The 19764-nt window shown below is 50.3% G+C and overlaps 14 protein-coding genes across 14 annotated transcripts; 7 read left to right on the forward strand and 7 right to left on the reverse strand.

Moving 5' to 3' along the window:
• Positions 1 to 22: 22 nt before the first annotated feature.
• On the reverse strand, positions 23 to 1144 carry B9G98_00794 (Translocation protein SEC62; the record flags this gene model as incomplete). Its single annotated transcript, XM_024807352.1, has 1 exon — positions 23 to 1144. The coding sequence occupies one exon, from the start codon at positions 1142 to 1144 to the stop codon at positions 23 to 25; it is 1122 nt and encodes a 373-aa protein (XP_024663120.1).
• Positions 1145 to 1393: 249 nt separating this feature from the next.
• On the reverse strand, positions 1394 to 2839 carry B9G98_00795 (Acyl-CoA desaturase; the record flags this gene model as incomplete). Its single annotated transcript, XM_024807353.1, has 1 exon — positions 1394 to 2839. One exon carries the CDS (start codon positions 2837 to 2839, stop codon positions 1394 to 1396), a length of 1446 nt encoding a protein of 481 aa, XP_024663121.1.
• A 509-nt stretch (positions 2840 to 3348) lies between these two features.
• Positions 3349 to 4257, forward strand: B9G98_00796 (Protein-lysine N-methyltransferase efm3; the record flags this gene model as incomplete). The annotated part of the gene is made up of 1 exon (XM_024807354.1): positions 3349 to 4257. The coding sequence occupies one exon, from the start codon at positions 3349 to 3351 to the stop codon at positions 4255 to 4257; it is 909 nt and encodes a 302-aa protein (XP_024663122.1).
• On the reverse strand, positions 4198 to 5049 carry B9G98_00797 (Chaperone protein DnaJ; the record flags this gene model as incomplete). Its single annotated transcript, XM_024807355.1, has 1 exon — positions 4198 to 5049. One exon carries the CDS (start codon positions 5047 to 5049, stop codon positions 4198 to 4200), a length of 852 nt encoding a protein of 283 aa, XP_024663123.1.
• Positions 5050 to 5206: 157 nt separating this feature from the next.
• Positions 5207 to 6040, forward strand: B9G98_00798 (hypothetical protein; the record flags this gene model as incomplete). Its single annotated transcript, XM_024807356.1, has 1 exon — positions 5207 to 6040. The coding sequence occupies one exon, from the start codon at positions 5207 to 5209 to the stop codon at positions 6038 to 6040; it is 834 nt and encodes a 277-aa protein (XP_024663124.1).
• Positions 6041 to 6227: 187 nt separating this feature from the next.
• On the reverse strand, positions 6228 to 7004 carry B9G98_00799 (DNA damage checkpoint protein rad24; the record flags this gene model as incomplete). Its single annotated transcript, XM_024807357.1, has 1 exon — positions 6228 to 7004. One exon carries the CDS (start codon positions 7002 to 7004, stop codon positions 6228 to 6230), a length of 777 nt encoding a protein of 258 aa, XP_024663125.1.
• Positions 7005 to 7428: 424 nt separating this feature from the next.
• On the reverse strand, positions 7429 to 8142 carry B9G98_00800 (SAGA-associated factor 73; the record flags this gene model as incomplete). Its single annotated transcript, XM_024807358.1, has 1 exon — positions 7429 to 8142. One exon carries the CDS (start codon positions 8140 to 8142, stop codon positions 7429 to 7431), a length of 714 nt encoding a protein of 237 aa, XP_024663126.1.
• Positions 8143 to 8367: 225 nt separating this feature from the next.
• B9G98_00801 (ATPase inhibitor, mitochondrial) lies at positions 8368 to 8755 on the forward strand (the record flags this gene model as incomplete). The annotated part of the gene is made up of 2 exons (XM_024807359.1): positions 8368 to 8612; positions 8659 to 8755. 2 exons carry the CDS (start codon positions 8368 to 8370, stop codon positions 8753 to 8755), a joined length of 342 nt encoding a protein of 113 aa, XP_024663127.1.
• A 25-nt stretch (positions 8756 to 8780) lies between these two features.
• On the reverse strand, positions 8781 to 10091 carry B9G98_00802 (putative metalloprotease ARX1; the record flags this gene model as incomplete). Its single annotated transcript, XM_024807360.1, has 1 exon — positions 8781 to 10091. One exon carries the CDS (start codon positions 10089 to 10091, stop codon positions 8781 to 8783), a length of 1311 nt encoding a protein of 436 aa, XP_024663128.1.
• A 442-nt stretch (positions 10092 to 10533) lies between these two features.
• Positions 10534 to 12645, forward strand: B9G98_00803 (GTPase-activating protein; the record flags this gene model as incomplete). The annotated part of the gene is made up of 1 exon (XM_024807361.1): positions 10534 to 12645. One exon carries the CDS (start codon positions 10534 to 10536, stop codon positions 12643 to 12645), a length of 2112 nt encoding a protein of 703 aa, XP_024663129.1.
• Positions 12646 to 12683: 38 nt separating this feature from the next.
• On the reverse strand, positions 12684 to 16310 carry B9G98_00804 (Putative DNA helicase INO80; the record flags this gene model as incomplete). Its single annotated transcript, XM_024807362.1, has 1 exon — positions 12684 to 16310. The coding sequence occupies one exon, from the start codon at positions 16308 to 16310 to the stop codon at positions 12684 to 12686; it is 3627 nt and encodes a 1208-aa protein (XP_024663130.1).
• A 705-nt stretch (positions 16311 to 17015) lies between these two features.
• Positions 17016 to 17825, forward strand: B9G98_00805 (hypothetical protein; the record flags this gene model as incomplete). The annotated part of the gene is made up of 1 exon (XM_024807363.1): positions 17016 to 17825. The coding sequence occupies one exon, from the start codon at positions 17016 to 17018 to the stop codon at positions 17823 to 17825; it is 810 nt and encodes a 269-aa protein (XP_024663131.1).
• A 136-nt stretch (positions 17826 to 17961) lies between these two features.
• B9G98_00806 (hypothetical protein) lies at positions 17962 to 18795 on the forward strand (the record flags this gene model as incomplete). Its single annotated transcript, XM_024807364.1, has 1 exon — positions 17962 to 18795. The coding sequence occupies one exon, from the start codon at positions 17962 to 17964 to the stop codon at positions 18793 to 18795; it is 834 nt and encodes a 277-aa protein (XP_024663132.1).
• Positions 18796 to 18925: 130 nt separating this feature from the next.
• B9G98_00807 (hypothetical protein) lies at positions 18926 to 19741 on the forward strand (the record flags this gene model as incomplete). The annotated part of the gene is made up of 1 exon (XM_024807365.1): positions 18926 to 19741. The coding sequence occupies one exon, from the start codon at positions 18926 to 18928 to the stop codon at positions 19739 to 19741; it is 816 nt and encodes a 271-aa protein (XP_024663133.1).
• Between the last annotated feature and the right edge of the window lie 23 nt (positions 19742 to 19764).

Raw genomic sequence — 19764 nt, forward strand, 5'->3', positions numbered from 1 at the left:
TATAGTTAGTAACAATAGTTTATCATTTTTTAAGCTGAGGAGTCAATTTGGCACCGGGGGGAACAAGCCCGGCCTTTTGGAGTTCGGCCTGGACGTTTTGGAGTTCTTGTTGCATGTATTCAATCTTGAGTTTGTTGACGAGCTCGGGGTCCTTGATGTCTTCTTGGGCGACCTTCTCGCGAAGACGCTGCTCGACGCGCTCGTTGGCCTGGCCAAGCGTGCGGGCCATTAATTGCTGAAGCATGGGATTAGCTTGGATTCTAGCCATGGCAGCCTGCTGCTCAGCACTCATTTGTTGGCCGGGTTGGCCGGGTTGAGGGCTCGCGTCACGAGAGCCAGAGGCACCAGCGGCACCAGCGGCACCAGCGGCCTGGCCGGCAGCAGCGCCCGGGGCCGCACCCACTGGAGTTCTTGCTCGCTTCTTACGCTTGACCTTTTGAGGCAAAGTGCGTTGGCCGCGCCACGAATAGAGCGGTCTGAAACTGTCGAGGAAGCCGACGTCAGCAAACAAATTGGGGAACAGCCAGATGCCAGGAGGGGCGAGGACAAGGGTGAGTCCAAACAAAATTAAGCGGACAATTGCCAAAACGATCATCAACGCGACAAAGACAAGCGCCCAAAGCGACAGCATCCAAGCCAGTTTGCGGGCCTTGAAGGGCCATAGGGGGAAGAAGATGAGGGCCACGACGGCACCAAGAATACCAATGCCCTGGAGATACAGTTTAAGAGGAGCAGGGCTGTAGAACCACATGTAGTACTCGTCAGGGCCGTTACGCTGCTCTGGAGAGACCATGCAGCACGGCACACCGGAAACGGGTTTCAGACCGTTCTGGAGGGCAAAGTCAGTCTCGAGCTTGGTGACGTTGAACGCGAGCCGATTCAAAGGTAGTAATCGGATAGCCTCGGATAATTTGTCTGGAGTGTCGACCTCTGGCAGCAGGGGGTTTTTAGCCCGGGCCTTTTCATAGGCCGGGTCCTGCAGCGCTCTAGCAGCACGTTTGAAGCGGAAAAAATCCTTGCGCTCGCCATTCAGCAAAGCCGGCCGCTGTTTCAAGAGCTCGTGGTGCCGCAGGTATTTGGCCAGAGCCACCGCACGTGGATCAGCCGTTTTAAGGTCTGGCGGCCCTACTGTGATTTGGGACATGACAAAGTGGCTTTTTCATTTTCCCCAGATAAAGTAATGTAGCGAGGGTTAACTGTGTAGTAGGCTTTTAGAGGGTATTTTGACAGCTAGTGGCTATGATACTGCTAAACCAATGATGCTGCGCATAGTAGCACCCACTGCGGTGGAATGTGCGTTTCAGCGAAAAGCACGACATCAAACAAAGTGACACTCGTCACGGCGTGTTTCAAATAGCAAAGGCTTATTTCATAAATAGTTATCTACGTAAACTCAAGCACCAGGGGCACCAAAGTGGCCGCGAACAGCTGAGGGCTGCTGGCCGGCGCGGTGGATCTTCTTGCCATCGCTTTCGACCAGATCGACGTCGGTGCGTTCGCGATGGGCAGTCTTCCAGACCTCGACCTCGCAACCGCCACGGACTACAGCAATACGCATAGTAGCCAACAGGTTGTGGGCGGCGTTGGAGTGGCGGTAGACACCACCGTTGAAGACAGCAGTACTGTCTTTGCCGATGGCAGACTTGATAAGAATGCGGCCACCGGGGTGGTTCTCGACGAAATCAGTGACGTCGTGGACAATACCAGAGATGACAACCAAATCACGGTCCTTGGACTTCTCCTTGAAGTCGTCAAACTCAATGACAGGCAGCTGGTCAATGGGGACACCCCAGTTAAGGCGGGCGCGCCATCTGTCAAGCTTCTTCTGCTTCTGCTGGACCATGCCCTGCTCAATGACGTTCTGGGAGAAACGCTGCAAGTTGTAGGCGAGACCAAACTTGGACATGATCCAAATCAGTTGCTTGGTTGGGTCGTACTGGTACCACTTGAGAGCATTGCGGTAGTCGCTGGGGAACTCGTGGTGGAAGTTGTGGTTGCCTTCGCCGAAAGTGGCCAGCGCAGTCAAAGTGTGGTCACGAGGAGTGCGGCGGTCGTCAAACGGCTGGTCACCAATCCAGTGAGCAAGCGAGTTGACGCAGAAGGTGGCCTGGTGGATAAAGAAAAGACGGAAGACACCTGCGTACAGCAAGCCTCCCTTCCAGTCGCCCCAGAAGTACCCGGCAACAGCCATAGGGAACAGGTAGGCAGAAACAGCCAGCCAGTAAAAGTAGTACTTGTGCTGGGAAATGACCATGGGGTCGGTCAACAAGTCGGAGATGTCGGTGCGGCCCTTGAGCTTGGGGTTCTGAACAAACACCATCCAGCCCATGTGGCTGAACCAGAAACCACGCTTGGCATTGTAGGGGTCCTTGTCGGTATCAGTGTAGCGGTGGTGAGTGCGGTGACCGTTAGACCACCACTTGATGGAACCCTCGCCGGCACCAGAGCCCCAGAAAAGAAGCAAAAGACGCAAAGGATAACGAGCCGAGTAGGCACGGTGGGACCACAGACGGTGGTAGCCGGCAGTGATACCGAAGCCGGTGCAAAAGTACCAGACAGTGCCCCAAATAAGCGTCTTGCGCTGCAAGGGGACGTAGGGAATAAAAACTGTGCAAAACAAGGGAATCAACAGAATCAAGGTGGTATTGATCCATTGGATCTTCTGGAAGAAGTTGGAGAAGGTGAGCGGCTGCTCAGAGATGTGCTTCTCGCGAGACTGCTTGAGCTCCTTCTCTGATTTTTCAGCGCCACGGTTGTAAGACACCTTAGAGCGAAAGGTTGTGCCAGCAGCAATGTCTTCAATATCAGAAGCCTTGAGCTCCTTGAACTGAGATGCCATGGTGAATATCAGACGAACTAGAAATTCAAACGCAATCCGGGCAGCCAATCGATCTGTATATATATATACCTGCTGCAACCCAATGCCCAACGAACGAAAAAAATAAAACCTAGTGCCCCCAAAAGGGTAAGGGTGCATACAATGCACGTCGGGTTTTCATCACACCGATTTTGGGTGGCGGTTCCGAGCCAACCGGCAAAACTCTGAGGTATTCCTATAATCAAATTTCTGAATTTGACAGCAGGGCGCCTTCCGGTGCCAGGACCAACTCGTGGCCACAAGCGCAAGGCGATTTTTTCATCGGCTCTTGCTCCTCGGCTTCCAATAAATATTCCTGCACGATAAGAACCACCCCCACCCCTTACCCACGTCATCAGAACACGTTTATTGTCTAAGTTTGTCACAGGGTTCAAGGTGGGATACATCAACTAACCTCGGGCGTGTCGTTGCTTAGTCAGTGGAACACTCTTGAACCAACTTCAAAGTTTTAGCCTCCAGAGTCACAAATCATGCTACCTCTGGAACAGCTGTTCGCCCAGCAGGCCCAGGTAGCATCAATTCGTCCAATTGTCTTGATGTATCAGGCCGAATCGCAACAAAAAGAACTCCTTCATGCACTTTTCGCGTCTAAGGCGCCAAGGTCGTATGTTCGCCAGATCCTGCGTGTGTTGCTGACTGCAATAGAGTCAGCTGACATTGCTGATCCTGTCGAAGAGCTCATCACCACATATGCAGGGTTGATGGTTCCGAGCGATTCCGAAGGCGAAAAAACATCGATTCGATCTGACGAGAGCACACCTGTTTATTACCGATTTGGCCAGCACCTGTTGACGGTCAATGAAAACAGACACACGCTCGTGCAGTTCGGCGGAACCGGCTACCGCACTTGGGAGGCTGCATTAGCGTTGGGGGACTACTTTATATCAACCACCGCCGTCGATCTGAAAAATCAAAGAGTTCTTGAGCTGGGCGCGGGAACCGGGTTTGCCGGAATGGTCACAGCATCGCTCGGTTCACATACCGTTTTAACAGACGGTGACCCAGCTGTTGTCGAGCGTTTGAACAAGACCATTTCCTTCAACAACCTCACCGCAGACGTGCAGGAACTGTATTGGGGACCTGATGCTGCAGTTGACCATTTCGCAAACAGTCTGGTTATTGCAGCAGACGTATTGTACGACGTGGATATATTTCCTGCGTTTATATGTATTTTGAGACGTCTGTTGTCGGTCAATTGTGAGGCAATCATTGCAACCACGGTCAGAAACGAAGACACTTTTGGCGAGTTTCTCGCGCAGGCCGCTGCACAAGAAATTGTCGTTCAGCCATTGGCCACTTATGATCCCTCAGACGAGCCCTCAGAGTTCTTCTGGTTCGCTCCCGGTCCGCGAATTGAGATCTTGAGGCTGGGTTTGTAGTTCCTGGAACGCATTCACATACAGTTGCATGGTTTTTGGATCGCCCAGTCGGTAGGTTTCCAGGATCTTTGACTTCAATGCAGCCTTGGCTTTAGCGTCGGTTTTGGCGTCTTGTTTAAACGGTCTGGAGGTCTGAAGAACCGTTCCGGATAGTAACAGGGCATAATCGTTGGCCAACTGAGCGGTTCTGTGAGCTTGAACAGTGACCGGGTCGGCTGGCGCAACCAAAAACCAGCGGCAGACAGTCAAAAACGAGCCCAATGCCAAGTCAACCAGCCTGAGCCACTGGAAAATAGGGATTTCAAATACATGTCCTTGAGATCTTGTCAACAGCATTGTCTGGGCCGCACCAGCCAAAACTGTCGCGGCAAAATTAAGCATAAAGATTTCCTTGGCGGGCCGTGTAAATAAAAGTGTAGGAAACATTGCACCAAGTTTTGTCAAATACCCTAGTGAAAACGATACGATTTGAGCAGTCAGGAAGTCCGTGATGGTGGAATCGGTCGCCTTCAACGCCCCAGATCCAATTCTGTCGTACATAAACCTCAGTTTCTCGTCTTTCAACACCGAATTCGCTGTAGAAATCAAAACGTGCGTCTCATGGTCGCCCGTAGCCTTGTCGGGATGGGTGTTGGAGCTAATGATGCGGTAGCTTTTGGAAATGAGCTTTTGAGAAGCACTGGGGTATACCTTCAACAGCGAATAAGCCCCGCGTTTGCTATCAAACGGATTGGGGTTCGAAAGCACCTGCTTTAGCGGCGTCCATGCGACAAATGCCACGTTCAAGAACATAAATATCCAGCGGCAATAGTTGGACAGTTTTGCCGCATTTCGGGGACTGAAGAGCTGTATTAGGCGGAGAACAACAGAATATATAGCAAAAAACGCCAAAAATTCCCCGGCCACAAAGGGCCTCAAAAAGTTCACCGTCGTGCTCAGCCAAGTCAGCATGACAGATACCCCGGGAGACCAAACAGAGTTTGAGGTCGAGGACATTGCCGTGCCTGCCCTGCGACAGGTTACTTTAGAGGATGTGGATGAGGCAGAGGTTGAAAATGCAGGCGTGGAGGCCGAGCCTGAGGTTGTGGCAGACGACCAGGAAGAGGTCGACAGCGATGGGTTCGAGGAGGATGATTTTGGTGATTTCGACGATTACGAGGAATTCGACGAGCCGGAAGCGTCTCCGGCGGCTCCTGAAGCTAGCGAGCCTGAGGTTTCATCGATTCCGCTACCGCTTTCTTCATATAAAGATGTCGCGAACCCAGGCGACCGTCTAAAAGAGTTCTTCAAAGTCCAACAAAAGTTCGTGTACGGAACCAAAGACCACCTTACCCCCACGAGCCAAATGCTGTGGGAGCAGTTGATGGCCAATCCTCAAGCCATGCTGATTGAATGGTCCAAGTCTGCCGTGCATCGCCGGCTGGCTGTAGCTTTAGGTGCGCCTCTTGACTTGGATCAATCACTGCCCAAAGCTGAGACACGTCAAATGGTGCTGCCAGACAAAAACAAAACGTCGGGGCTGCCCGACAGCTCACGGTTACCCCATTGGCGTCTTCTGACGCTGGTGAGCGAGCAGGCCGTGCAGGGCATGAGCGATGAAGAGCTTAATGAACACATCAACACGCTCAAGGCGACGGTCGAGGCAGCCGAGCTGCTTCAGCAGGAGTTTGAGAGCGTGGAAATGGGACTAAACGGAGAAAAAGAGGTGCTGGAAGGAATGGTCGAGAGTTTACTGGTCTATGCGCAAAAGAGCCAACGCACCAAGCTGCAAAAGCGCCACTAATTTATTTATATAGCCAGCGTTGTAGGTTACCGTCGCTTAGCCAAACCATGGTCATCAGGCCAGTCACTAGGACAGCTATTTGGGCCACATATTTGGGTCACCTAAGATGTGTGATGGTTGAGTTGACAGGAAATAAAGGGCAAATACAGCAGGTGTTTAAAAAAACGAGAATCTAACTACTTGAGCTTTACTCTGCATCAGCAGCAGGAGCCTCCTCTTTGGGTGCACCGTCGGGGGCCTTTTCGGGCGCGACCTCAGTCATGTCGCCAGTCCAGAGCATGAGGTTATCTTTAAGCAGCTGCATGATGAGAGTGGAATCCTTGTACGACTCTTCGGAGAGCACATCAATCTTTGCAATGGCTTGGTCGAAGGCGTCTTTGGCCAGCTTGCAGGCCTTTTCGGGCGAGTTAAGGATCTCGTAGTAAAAGACACTAAAGTTGAGGGCCAGGCCCAGACGGATGGGGTGCGTGGGGGCCAGTTCGGAATTTGCAGCCTCGGCAGCAGTGGAGTATGACTTGAGGGACTCGTTTGCGGCGTCTTCGCGCTGCTGCCCAACAGCGAACTCGGCAAGATAACGGAGGTAATCACCCTTCATCTTGTAATAAAAGACCTTGGACTCGCCGCTCTCAGCGCTGGGGATGAGATACTTTTCAAGAACTTGCAGAATGTCATTGCAGATGTTGGCGAGCTCTTTTTCGATCTTTTGCCGATACTCCTTGACCAGTGCGACCTGTGGGGTGTTGCCCTTGGACTCTTCCTTCTGCTCAATAGAGGCAACAATGCGCCAAGACGCGCGGCGAGCGCCAATAACGTTCTTGTACGCGACAGAAAGCAGGTTCCGCTCCTCGACCGTCAGCTCGTCGGCCAGCTCGGTCACCTTCTTCATGTTCTCAACCATCTCCTCGTAGCGCTCCGCCTGCTCAGCCAGCTTGGCCAGGTACGTAAAATCCTCACGCGAAGTCATTTCTATCGTTTAATTTCGGTTTTATATCCTGGATTCGACACAAATTGGTGGCAACCGTGACGTGGTGGGTTATATGTAATCCAGGAATCCCCACTAAATTCTCGATAAACCTTCCCTCCAGCAAAGCCGCCGTAGGCAAATGAGGCGTCGGCAGGGTAACTACTCTTTTTTTACGCCACCCTTGCCCTACCTCCTTCTATTCCCAGACGGAACGCATCGCTGCAGCACGCATTGGGGGCTGAAACCCGCATCCGATAGAGTTTGGGCATCGCGGAAACGACACAAATAACTACAAGTAAAAAGTTAGAAACGTTGGCTTGGCGCAGGGTCGCTGCAGCACCACCGCCGGTATCGGCCGGATGCGGCCTTTCCGCATCCATTCGGCCCATGGCGGCCGCTTTAGGGCAATTTTATAAATATTCGCTTATCCAGTCCGGTTTGGGGCCATCTCAGACGATCTGGTCGCCGGTGGCGCCTGCGACTGTGGCGCCTGCTGCGATTGCAGCCTGGATCGCATATCCGGGTCCCTATAGATTCGGGCCTGCCGAATGTACTGCGAGCCTGTGGCCGGACTGTACACCACGGAGCGGCCGAGCACCGCGCCCGTCAGCGACATTAGCTGAGCGATTCCCGTACTCTGCGAGCTCGACGGAAGCGGAGGCACTCTGTTTAACGATCCCAGCAGCTGCTCCCGAACCCGCAGGTACCGGTCTCGGCTTTTAACCGGATATGTCACACGACGGTACAACGGCGTTGCGTGCGACTGCAGCGTGCCCAGTAGCACTTGCTGGATCTCTTCGTGGGGCGGCAGGGGTGCCTCATCGGAAATATCCTCCTGCATGCTCTTTGCCGTCTGCGAGGACTTGGCGTTCTGCTGCACTTGCCGGGTCTGACGGTAGGCCACCAAAAGGGTGTCAAACGGTCGCGACCGGCCAACCACCGCCCGCTTGGCAGAAATTGAGTGAGTTTTGCACGTCAATAAACGCCCGCATTTCGACCCGTTGGGTAATTCCACCCCACACTGCCGGTCGAGGTCGATTTGTTTGGCGGCGGCCGGTTTCGCTCGCTTGGAGGGTTTACTCTTGGTGTGTTTCGACGCGCCTGCTGCAGCTGGGCCTGCGGCACCTTTAGCTGCCATTGTGAATGCCCGCCCAAAGAAACAATTCTGCGGAGTCTACCGTTGCACTGGCCTTTTCGTCAATTCAATAAAACCGATCTCGAAAAAGAGCCAAGTCTGAATCAATCTGGAGAACCCTCTCGATAATTCCTGACAAACCTGTGCTTACCGCTCCAGGCCTGGCGGCATTGTAATATAAAGCAAAAAGCTGACTACGCCCACCTCTTCACTTTCCACCCAATCGAAATGCTTTCCCTGCGTCGCTATGCCCCACGTATGATCTCTCGTGCCCGCCTCTACACTAGTGGCGACTCTGGCTCTTTCCGTGGTACTACCAGCGGTGACAGCTTCACCAAGCGTGAGAAGGCCCAGGAGGACCTCTACGTCAAGCAGCTTGAGAAGGAGACCCTCAAGAAGTTGCGCGAGGAGCTGGCTGCCCGCGAGAAGGACATTGCTGATCTTAAGGCTAAGGTTGACGACTTTGAGAAGAAGTAAGCTCCAATGCCCATTCACATCTGACTCTCGTTTACGTTATAGCAACCCATGTGTCTCGTTTCTTCTTTTGCCATCTGTGATGGTCTCAGTTTCCGCTCTCCCGGGGTTGATTTTATTTAGAACATATAGTCAAGATTAAGAAAAATAACCAAGCGTTTCCGCTTCTACTCAATGTCCATGGCCGACGCCGCCGCCGCTGCTTCTTCTCCCTCGCTTACCCGGCCGGTGACCTCTATGAACCGCACTGCGGCGAACTTTTCTGCACGGGCATTCAACAAAGCTGCAGCGTCTTCATCTGCAAGGGCGAGCTCGCTGTGCGTCCAGGAAGGAGGGAATTGCCGTCCTCCACCAAGTCGTAACAGCTCAGGGAAACCCGATGCAGACTTGGCACCGGGGATCAACACCACAGTAGTCATCTCTCTGGCAACATTCACAGGGACGCCCTGCTTCTTGCTGAGGGGAACAAACTGAGCTTGCAGTCGGGGATACGCAACCAGCAAGCGGCGCTGGACGCACTCGTTAAGACCCAGCCGCAGACTGCGCAGCTCTCTCTCATCGCTAGTCAAGTAGCTCAATTTGAAAGGATACACTGACTGCCGGTTTGCCTTTGCCAGCAATGCCCGAGCATTCGATGTTTTCAAAGCATAGGCAACGGTGTGGTCGCGGGCATACACAGTGGGCTTTTCTAGTGCATTGCCAGAACCATTGAACTCGACAAGCTTGATTCTGCCCTCGGCGTTTTTCAAACTGGCCACATTCAAATCGATTAGCACTGCATCACCCGCCTCAAACAAAAAGTTGTCTGCTTCAGTGTACCCCTTGATGGGGGTCTCCTCAAACCATTCAACGGCCTTGGCGTTACGCTCGTGGACCGTTTTTTGACCAGCAACAAACTGTTTGATCTTGCGAACCGTCGACCCGGCTACAACTTCACAGTTATACGTCTTGGCAATGCTATCGACAACTGCCCGCACCCGGCTACCGCTAACAGGTCCTGATCCAGCGAGCGGGTGGCTGCCAGAGAGACAGATACTCAACAGAGAAATCACTGCTTCATTGGCAAGATATGCTGCAATTGCTGTATCGGCATCAAAGCCGGTCCAAGGCTCCTGAGGAACTCTTTCCCGGACAATCACTGTATGAGCTGCTTGAACAGTGTAGCCGTCAATATACACACCAAGAGCGACTTTAACTACGTCTCCTTCACCAATGACACCGCCCTGGAATATATCAGCCTCCTCAGGTGCCACGCCGGATACGAAATCATTCTTTGAGATCTCTGTAGGTAAAGCGATACCCTTTTCCTCTACAGCTTTGTAGCAATGAGATACTTCACGAGCCAAAAACTCATCAACGCTTCGGCAGACCTGGCCAATCGTTTTGTCTCCAAAATCACGGTGTAATTCTTTAAAAGCAAAGATTAAACCGCTCTGAACGATCACTGCCGCTCGACGATATTTTTCAATATCCGACATGACTAAGAAACAGTAAACTCGCGAGTAATATTTTTTTCTAGCCTCTGGATCGCGCGCACCCTAGGGGAGGGATAATCAAGAAATTGTGACTGAGCTCGAAAAGCAAATCCAAAAGTTGGTAGGATGATGTTGACCACTTGAACTTAGCATTATCGAATAGATTTGGGCCAATTGAGAAAAGGAGGCGCAAAATGTGCCACCTGCATATGGCAGATCGCAAGATTGCGGTCCATTTGTGAAACAGCACAAAAACCAGTACCTGCCGATGAGTCAAATGCAAGTCTCCAAAGCAATCTCCTATTTATATCGCAGAAACCCCACGTAGAGAGCACACCTGTGACCTCGTCTGTGCTGATGCTGCATGGGACGCACAGCCTGCAGATTAGATAATTTATTCGTCCCTGTAGACATATACACAACCGCCTCGTTCTGGAGAGTCTGTATGTCTTTGGAGACTGCAGTTACGGACATTCCATCAGAGGACAAAACAACGAGCCATGTGCTGAGTGACATGGACCAAACCCGTCTTGGTTCACACAGCAGCGTCGCCAGCCCCCAGATTTCCAGGACGGAGGATGTAAAACAAACGATAGAGGAACTGAAACTCAAAGTTACTGACACAGCACAAATAAACAGGCTGCTGCAATGCGATATGGAGGTTTTGGAAAAACGTGTTTTTAACCGCTACGCAAGCTCTGAAGTCAAAGCTGCTCGAACTGCACAGCAAGATATTGGTTCTGACCAGATACACATCGGTGAGAGCAGTCTCCGTCTGCACGGCAGATTTTTGGGACTGCTTCAATCTAATACGCAGTATTTGGCTGATCTCGCCCACAGATGCAGTCTTAGCGAGATCGATGAATTTCTTGAAATTTTGTGTTCAAACATCTATGGAAACCAGTTCAACCAGCACGAGGAACAGCTGTGGCTGTTGACATTTTTGCAAGTTTTGGCCCGCCAATTCGAGTCGACTCGTGAGTTCTCGTCCCTGTTGCGTTCTAACTCTGCTGCGCCCCGAATGATGACTTCCTTTGCTCAACGCATTCCGGGGCAGTCCTATCTGAGAGAAGTCCTTACGCCCATGCTGGAGAAAGTTCTGGAGATCGAGGAGAGCTTGGATATAGGCCCTTTGTCAATTTTCAATGAACTCAGGGAAGCTGGAGACGTATCATCTGACCCATTCAATCTGCATGCTGCCGAAGAACACCCAGACTACGGTCGTATCAATGAAGTTGCTGAGAAACGGTACAGCAAACTCAAGGAGCTGATTATGACCCTATTGCAGTCAATCTTCTCAAGTGTCGATCAAGTTCCATATGGGATGCGGTGGATTTCAAAACAGATAGACCTTTTGGCACGACTACGCTTCCAACAGGCATCTAAACAGCAGACCTCCTCCCTTCTAGTCGGAACGTTTTTCCTACGGTACATCAACCCGGCGATTCTCTTTCCGGAAAAGTACCTAGAGCTCAAAGCTCCTTTAACCGCAACGGCCAAACGAAATCTTACGGTGCTTGCAAGAGTTATCCAGATGATTGCGAATCAGACGTCGCAGCATAAGAAAATCTTTATTGTTAATATGAGGCCCTTTTTGCAGTCGTTGCAAGGAGGAATAGCGAGTTTTTTCGAGAACTTGTGCAACGTTCCTGACTTTTTCCACTATGAACAGTTGGACCATTACCTCTCTTTTGTGTCAAGTGATAATCAAATTATTATGAAGCCGAAAAAGCTTGAGAATCTAAAGAAACTTGTCGCCAAGTATCCGCCTCGTTCTGAAGCCCTTAAGCGCTCATTTGAGGATCTCGAAGATTTGGAAGTGACCAGCGACCCTGTTATGTTCAACCTATCATACGAGGTCGCGAAGGTGTGGTGGCCGATCAAGTTTGAGCGCAGCGAAGAGTTAGCAGGGTTTTTGGTTGCCAAATCTGTCTTGGTAGATGGATTCTGGGCAAATGAGTCGTCAACAAGCCTAGCTCCTGATGAGATCATTGCCAGTACCGCAAACTCTTATAAAAGAGACGTTTACAAGGCAGCCAAGACAGCATTCGAGGAAATCAGAACTAAAGAGAATCTTCTAAACGTCCTTCTAGACGAAGTCCATCTAGAGGTTTTGCGTTTGGGCCCTTATTCAGTTCACCTTGATCAAGAAGTGCTCAAGCTTGAGCATGCTCTCTCCGTGGCAAAGGAGAGAAACATGTACCTCCGGACTCAAATTAAATTTCTCCAAAAGTACTTGAGAGCTTCCAAGCATTCTATGAAACATCATTCCCCGATAACTAATGTTGTTTTATCGGCCAACGAGCTGCACATGAACAAGATTCTTCAATATTGGACCTTCGAGCCTCATCTTTGGCCAATGCTCTATTTCCAACTGAGGAAAACAAATCATAATTTCACACTAGCGCTACATTTCCGCGAGCGTCTTCCTCCGTTGTTGACATTCACATTCACGTTACCTGACCTGTTGACCCTGGAGGAAGACACTATCAACCTGCGCTGCTTAAAGCTAGCGCGAGTTCCGTTAATCAACATGCTGCAACGTAGGCTTTTATAACAATAGTCAGTAAGTATCTCATTTATATATTATCATTACTATGCATTTTCGAAATTTCCCTCCTGCTCGTGGTACATCTCTTCAAGAGATTTCACAGCAGACGCAGCCTTCTGCTTCCCACGTTTCTTGGGTTTAGCATTGGCCTCCTGGCGCTGGATAGCTTGAGAAGCCTCTTCATCGTCGAGCAGCCAATAGGCGACCTCCCGGCCAGGTTTCTGGAAGTCCGCATTCTGACCGCGACCACCTTCCATGACCACCTGCTGGACATGCTCTTTTTGTTTCGCTCGATCACGCATACGCTCTTCAATAGTACCTCTAACAAGAAGCCGATAAACAGTGACTTGGCGCGTTTGTCCCAAACGATGGGCGCGGTCCATAGCCTGTGAATCAATGGTAGGATTCCAATCCGAATCGTAAAAAATGACCGTGTCGGCAGCAGTCAGGTTAATACCAAGACCACCAGCACGAGTAGATAGGAGGAATACAAATAGATCGGGCTTGGTTTGCCAGTCATTGACAAGATCACGGCGATCGCCAAGCTTAGACGAACCATCCAGCCGCACATAGTTGTATTGCCGGTAGGTCAAATACTCCTCCATCAAGTCCATCATTTTAGTCATTTGGAAATAAATAAGAACACGATGATCGTTAGCCTTCAACTCTGCCAAGAGGCTGTCGAGTCGATTGAGCTTACCACTATCGGAAACGAAACGAGCCATCGAGGGGATGGTGATCTGTGACTTGACGTTCGGAGGGAGAAGGTTTGACGGTGGGAAAGGCGCACCTTGTTTCAAAAGAGCCCACTCTTGGTTGAGAGTAAGAGCAAACAGAGACTTCTGCTCAACCGGGAACAGTTCAGCGTTGTTTGAATAGACATGACTTCGGTCAGACACAAAGTATTGAACGGGGGGTGCGATTACTCTGTTTTGGTAGGCTCGCTCATATACCATGAGGTAAGAAGAGTCCAGCGAGTCTGAAACAACAGTAAAAAGCTCTTGTTGCTTCTTTTCTTCGGGACTTAGCTCGTACAGCCCTAGGGCACGATTCAAAAGCCCCTTTCGAGCCTCCTCGCAGATCCGACTGGCTGTAGATCCAGTTAATGCAGAGACCGCTTTTATAGTTGGATTTTGAGGTTCCCACACGGTAAGCATGCGCTCGATGCTAGTCTTGCTTTCTAGATTCTGCCGGTATAAGAACTTGGGGGACTCAAACTTGATTGGATTGCGCTGCGTATAACACAGTTCAAGCTGTGCACCTTCCCGGGCAAAGTCTGTCGTACTTCCAAATGAGCCAAATGCAAAAGCGCTTTCCACATCGGCCCTTTGGAACAAGTCAGGGTGGTTACAAACTTTGCGGAATTGCATGACAAGATTCATGAGACTCTGTGTATCCTCGTTTGTGGTCTGTTCAATCAAGTCCTTGATAGAAATTTGGGACTTTAGCATTTGATACATGACGCGCTGACGATGGGTAAGATCACAGTAGACGTCAATTTCAATTTTATCACCAAGCTCCTGCTGAACGTGTTTCTTTACACGACGCAACATGAACGGCTTGAGAATCATGTGCAAACGTTTTAACTGCTCTTCATTGAGTTGTGAGTTCTTGGTAGCATGCGATTCGATATCCTTCGAAAACCAATCGCTGAACTCCTCGTGCGAATCAAACAATGTTGGCATAATGAAATGAAGCAGTGCCCACAGCTCCTGCATGGAGTTTTGAATGGGAGTGCCGGTAAGTAACAGCCGGTTACGGCATTGCATGGCCAACAATGATTTCCATCGTGACGAGGATGAAGACTTGATAGCCTGAGCCTCGTCAAGGATCATGTACTGCCATTTGACTCGATTGAAGTATTGGGCATCAGCCACAACCAGTTGGTAAGAGGTTACAAGAACATGGAACGGCGAATCTTTGGTATAGCGTAGTTTTTTACGATCCCAGAACTTACGCAAAACCTTGCGATCCTTGTTGTTACCCCAGTATGGCAAAACCTTAAATTCAGGCACGAACCTTGTGATCTCTTGTTGCCAGTTATGAAGAGTTGATGCCGGAGCAATAACAAGGTAAGGACCCCAAATGTTGTGAGTCTCAGCTAGGTATGCCATGGCCGAAATGGATTGAACAGTCTTACCAAGACCCATTTCATCAGCAAGAATACCATTGATGCCTTGCTCATACAAATTAGCCAACCAATTGAGACCCTTGAGCTGATACTCCTTAAGCTGGCATGAAAGCAGCTTCGGTTGGCCAATAGTCAAGTCTCCAAGAGAGGTGGGGTTCTGGAAGTTCATTTCGCTTTCGTCAAGGTCGACTTTCCGGACCGAGTTATCGTCAAACTCTTGAGCACGAGCTCTGGCTGCCATTACTGCCTGCTGGGCATTCTGCTGAGCCACCATAGACAGATTCTCATCGTCAGCCTCATCAAAGTCCAGGCTGGAAGCTTTGATCATTCCATTCGGGGTCTCGCTTGCGGCTCGTGCATCTGCTGCGGGGGTGAGCGTCCCAGAACTGCCTTCATCACCCTCGACTTCGCTAGTTTTGAGTTTATCGCCCACGAAATGCGAGTAGAGCTCAGTCTGAGTGATGAGGAAATTGAGCTTGCGGGCCTGCCGCCGTGCTTCGCGTTCTTCCTCAAGTCGTCGCACCGACTCCAAGGCCTCTTTTTCGGCCTTTTTGCGTTGGTCACGCTCCTCACGTTCATTACGCTTCCAAAATGCAAGCATTTCACGCATTGCACGACGAGCCTTACTTTGTAGATCTTTGACCTGCTTGTTGGTTTTGATTTGCCAACGCCGAGCTTCTCGGGATGCCAATGCAGCAGTTTTGCGGGTATTGGATTGCTTAATATTAAGAGCCGTTTGATAAATCTTGTAGGCTTTTGGCAGGTCTTTACGAGCGATATCACGCCAGATACCCTCGTAGGCAGTCTGGTACTGCTTGGGCGTACCTTTGATAACCGAGATCGAGCTCTTGGAATGAGCGGCATCACCGTCGACTGTTTCATCCGCTTCGTCTCTAGACTCACTTTCGACCGAGCTCTGGCGGCTTCCATCTTCACCGTTCTTCGCGGGAGCCAAATTGCGAAGTTTCCCGCGAGGACCAAGATCATCCTCAGCCTTGCGCTTGCGTCGTGAGCGAGATGGCGTCTCTTTTTCACCATTAGCTTTCGCAGAAGCGCCCTCAGAGGCAGACTCCGCCAAACCAGCGCTGGCTGCGGGAGTTGCCGTTCCGTTTGATTTGGAGCTTCTGGAGCGCGCAGCAGTTGTCTTGGCTTTGGCTTGCATGCGCGGGCTGGGTGCCGCCACCGAGTCGTCTCGTTTTATGGATTTGGACGGGCGCTTGGTGGCCAAATACTCGGCCTCGCTATGGAGAGAAAGCCAGGCAGAGGCTCGTGCAGCCTCGGACCAGGCTTCATGCTTTTCGATAAGAGCCTTACTTGCGGCTTTCAGTGCTTCTGTACTTTGTTGCTTGTCCCATTCAACGAGATTGCCAATGCGTTTTGCTTGCTCGTCCAGGTAAGCCTGCCGGTGGGCTTGAGCGCCTGGCAGCGGCTGGCCGGGCGAGCTCGCGCCCGCAGGAAGTGTTTGTACTTGATCCGCGATACTAGCGTTGTCTCCTTGCTGCGTACTTAGCAGGTGCGGAATAGCCATAGTATCAAACATGGCAGTGTCAGCTTTGCGTGAGGAACGATCCTGCAGCTTGACCCCCTGCCCTCCTAAGTGGCCATCGCTATGGCCTTGGCCAAGTCGGGAAAAAAAGACGTGCTGGAGAATTATTTGACGGGGGTGAATTAACACATTGAGTTTATATATTTCGACGAGAGCAGGCTTCAGGCTATTTTAGACCACGCGGGCCTTGTATTTGCGCACTTTTTTTTTCGAGGCCATCTCGCAGTGGTTCTTCCGATGCGTGTCGTTGCCAATGGCGATATGTAGAAAAGGGCTATTTTTCTGTGTGCGCTACCGCTACTAATAGATGTCGGGGCTATGTTTTTATTGGTCAAACCGTGTTTCGCGGCATCGAGAGCATTGCGTTTTGCTGCTGACGCTACCGCCATCGTTCAACCCCACAAGGCATGGTTGACCAACTTTACTTCATGCTTAGGGCGGTTTGGTTGGTTTGACAACACCCTCTTCTCCCACTGCCGATTACAACCCTTGCCCTTAATAGCATCGGGGTGCTAGGCCGGTTTCGGTGCTCGTCGTATTTTTGACCAGGTAGTTCGTACAGAGTAAATAGTTGACGCACGAGGGGCTTGTATGTTGGTTTTTTCTTTTGTGAGTCATTGATGATCTTGTGACTCTGTTTCTTGTTCGATCGATAAGGTTTACGGCACCGCTGATCTCGTTGCATTGCTACGGTAAACAATGCGTATTCATAAAGTCGTCCCGGAAGAGACCCGATTTTCTGATGCGCTTGAGATTGCGAGGTTTCTGTTGCAAGCATTTCAAGGAGACCAGACTTTCAGAGTTCTGTTGGGGCCGTTATACTTCCCCCCTCTGCCAACTCGATCTACTTATTATTACAACAAAGTGCTGCTTTATTTGGCGTTCAGGTGGTGGATTATTATCAGGGATGGATCAACGTGTAGCTGGAAACTCCTTGGACCTGATGATCAATTGGTGGGATTTTGCTCGTGGGTGTTGCCGGCATCGATGAAACCGACTCAGTCATGGTGGCAGCAGTTCAGTAATTCGGTGCTTAACGCCATTTTCCATGTGTTGCGACGTATGATATCACTTGGCGACGGATACCAATCGTTATCGGCACGAAAACGCCGTCTTGGTCCACTTTTCCAAGAAATCGATGACGAAATTGGCTGGCTCAAGGTCGATCGAACCAAGCTGGCACGTCTAGACCAACATGCATTATCTGAAAGCTTGTATCACAGAGATGACATCTGGTGGTGTACTACTATGGCAATTGATCCAGAGCATCAAAGAAAAGGCTTGGGGTATACCCTTTTCAACCACAGTCTTGAACACCTCGAACCCTTTTATCCTGTTTTCTCAGACGGCGGTTTAGCCACTACGGGGCCAGCTAAATACGGCCTATGTGCATCTGAGGACGGCCGTAATCTCTATGTAAAGAGTGGGTTTACACACTATCAGACCTGCAGGAGGAAACTCGAGGGAGAAGAACTACTTCGATCTATCTATTTCAGAACATTGTTCTGATGCTTTAATCACTTTAATGGTCCTAGCAATTGTAAAGTCCACAGATTGCTATAGAATTGTTATGTTAATATGCATTCGATATATCAGTCATAATTAAAAAAAAGGAAACCTGCAGCGGGAGTTCCCATCCCTATCAATGCTGATCAGAGAGATCGAGGCTAAAGATGTTGGGCTTTTCAAAGCTATGGAACTATCGAGGCTAGTGCTTGATGTTTTTGCTCAAGAGAACTATTCTGAGGTATTGCTAGGACCTCTATACATAAAAGAACTTCGGTCTGAAAGCCGGACCACTTTTCGCTACAAGAAGCTGGTCCTGTTTTTCGCGTTGGACTTGTGGAAAAGAGCAAAGCTATGCAATAATCGCAACTGGGAAGTAATTGGTGACAGTGGCGATTTAATTGGGTTCAGTTCATGGAATGTTCCTATCGGTTCGAAGACCCCGCCTTCCATATGGACTACAGCGTACAGATGGATAATAGAGCGTGCGGTTAGTCTTGGAGAGTTCCTTTTGTGCCTTGGCGATGGCAAAGACTCACTTTTGGCGCAAGGAAAGGCATTAGGTTCGGTCACAGCGCAGATGGATGATGAGATAGGATGGCTGAAAGTCCCTGAAGCAACGCTGGCGCATTTTGACAATGACAAGCTTTCAAAAACCATATACCATCGCAAACAAATGTGGTGGTGCAGCAAAATGGTTATCGACCCCAAATATCAGCGTCAAGGATACGGTTTCAAACTCTTCAAGCATTGTCTCGATAATATTGAACCTTACCGGCCTATATTTGAGGACGGAGACGTAAAAATCACCGCTCCGGCAAAGTATGGACTTTGCTCTAGTGAAAACGGTCGAAGGCTCTATGAAAAGTTTGGGTTCAGGCTCTACAAGACCGCATCCAGGTATGTCGGCGACGTCAAGCTGGAGAGGCCTATTTACATTAAGAACTATTCAGAGCCTCTTTACCAATTCTGAACTCCGTACCGATTTTCTAGTCAGTTTAACCTAGAAATACAAAGCATTTTCTCGTGCGGACCGTACTGCGCCGTCTACTTTGTTAAGCTCTGGGCGCTGCGCTGACCATAGCATAGCCATCACACACCAGATGCAAATCCGCGAAATTGACCCGGCAAACGCCAGCTACGCTCAGGCATCTGAGATTTGCAATCTCATTTCCTATGCTTTCCAGAACGACGACTTCTTCAAGGTCCTGTTAGGACCTCGCTATTTCATGCCATTGCCCCCTCCAGTGGGCAGTGCCTGGCATTACCGAAAACTGCACTTTACTGACACGCTCAAGATGTGGGCAAGACTCAAAAGCAATGATACCAGGAATTTCGAACTGTTGAATGACAACAATGAAATCATTGGGTTTAGCTCCTGGGGTGTTCCTCGTTCCTTAAAAGTAGAAACCCCACGCTGGAGAAGGGTGTCAATTTGGCTCATCAAAAAGCTGCTTGCCGTAGTCAACACGGTTTTGTTCTTTGGCGAGGGCGATCTTTCACCCCCCACTCGCTGGAACAAAGCTCGCGTTATGTTTGACGAGATCGACAAGGACCTAGGCTGGCTGAATGTCAAGGACGAAGATCTTGCCCACCTCGACCTTGATAGTCTAACCAAAACGTTGTATCACCAGGAAACCATGTGGTGGTGCTTCTCAATGGCTATCCACCCCAATTATCATCGCCAGGGCTATGGTAAGGCTCTCTTTAGCCGCTGCCTCGAAGAGCTCAAGCCGTTCTACCCGACTTTCAAAGACGGAGAAGCCGAGATCAGCGGCCCTGCCAAGTACGGCTTGTTCGCCTCGCCCCAGGGACGGGGACTCTACGAAAGTATGGGATTTGTCAAGACTAGAGACATCGTCAAGGAACTCGAAGGCACCAAGATTGAACTTCCCTTGTACGTCAAAACCGTCTTTTAAACAGTCCAGTCAATGCGACAACG

Source organism: Wickerhamiella sorbophila (genome assembly GCF_002251995.1).
Source record: "Wickerhamiella sorbophila strain DS02 chromosome Unknown contig1, whole genome shotgun sequence".
Taxonomy (NCBI): Eukaryota; Fungi; Ascomycota; class Dipodascomycetes; order Dipodascales; family Trichomonascaceae; genus Wickerhamiella; species Wickerhamiella sorbophila.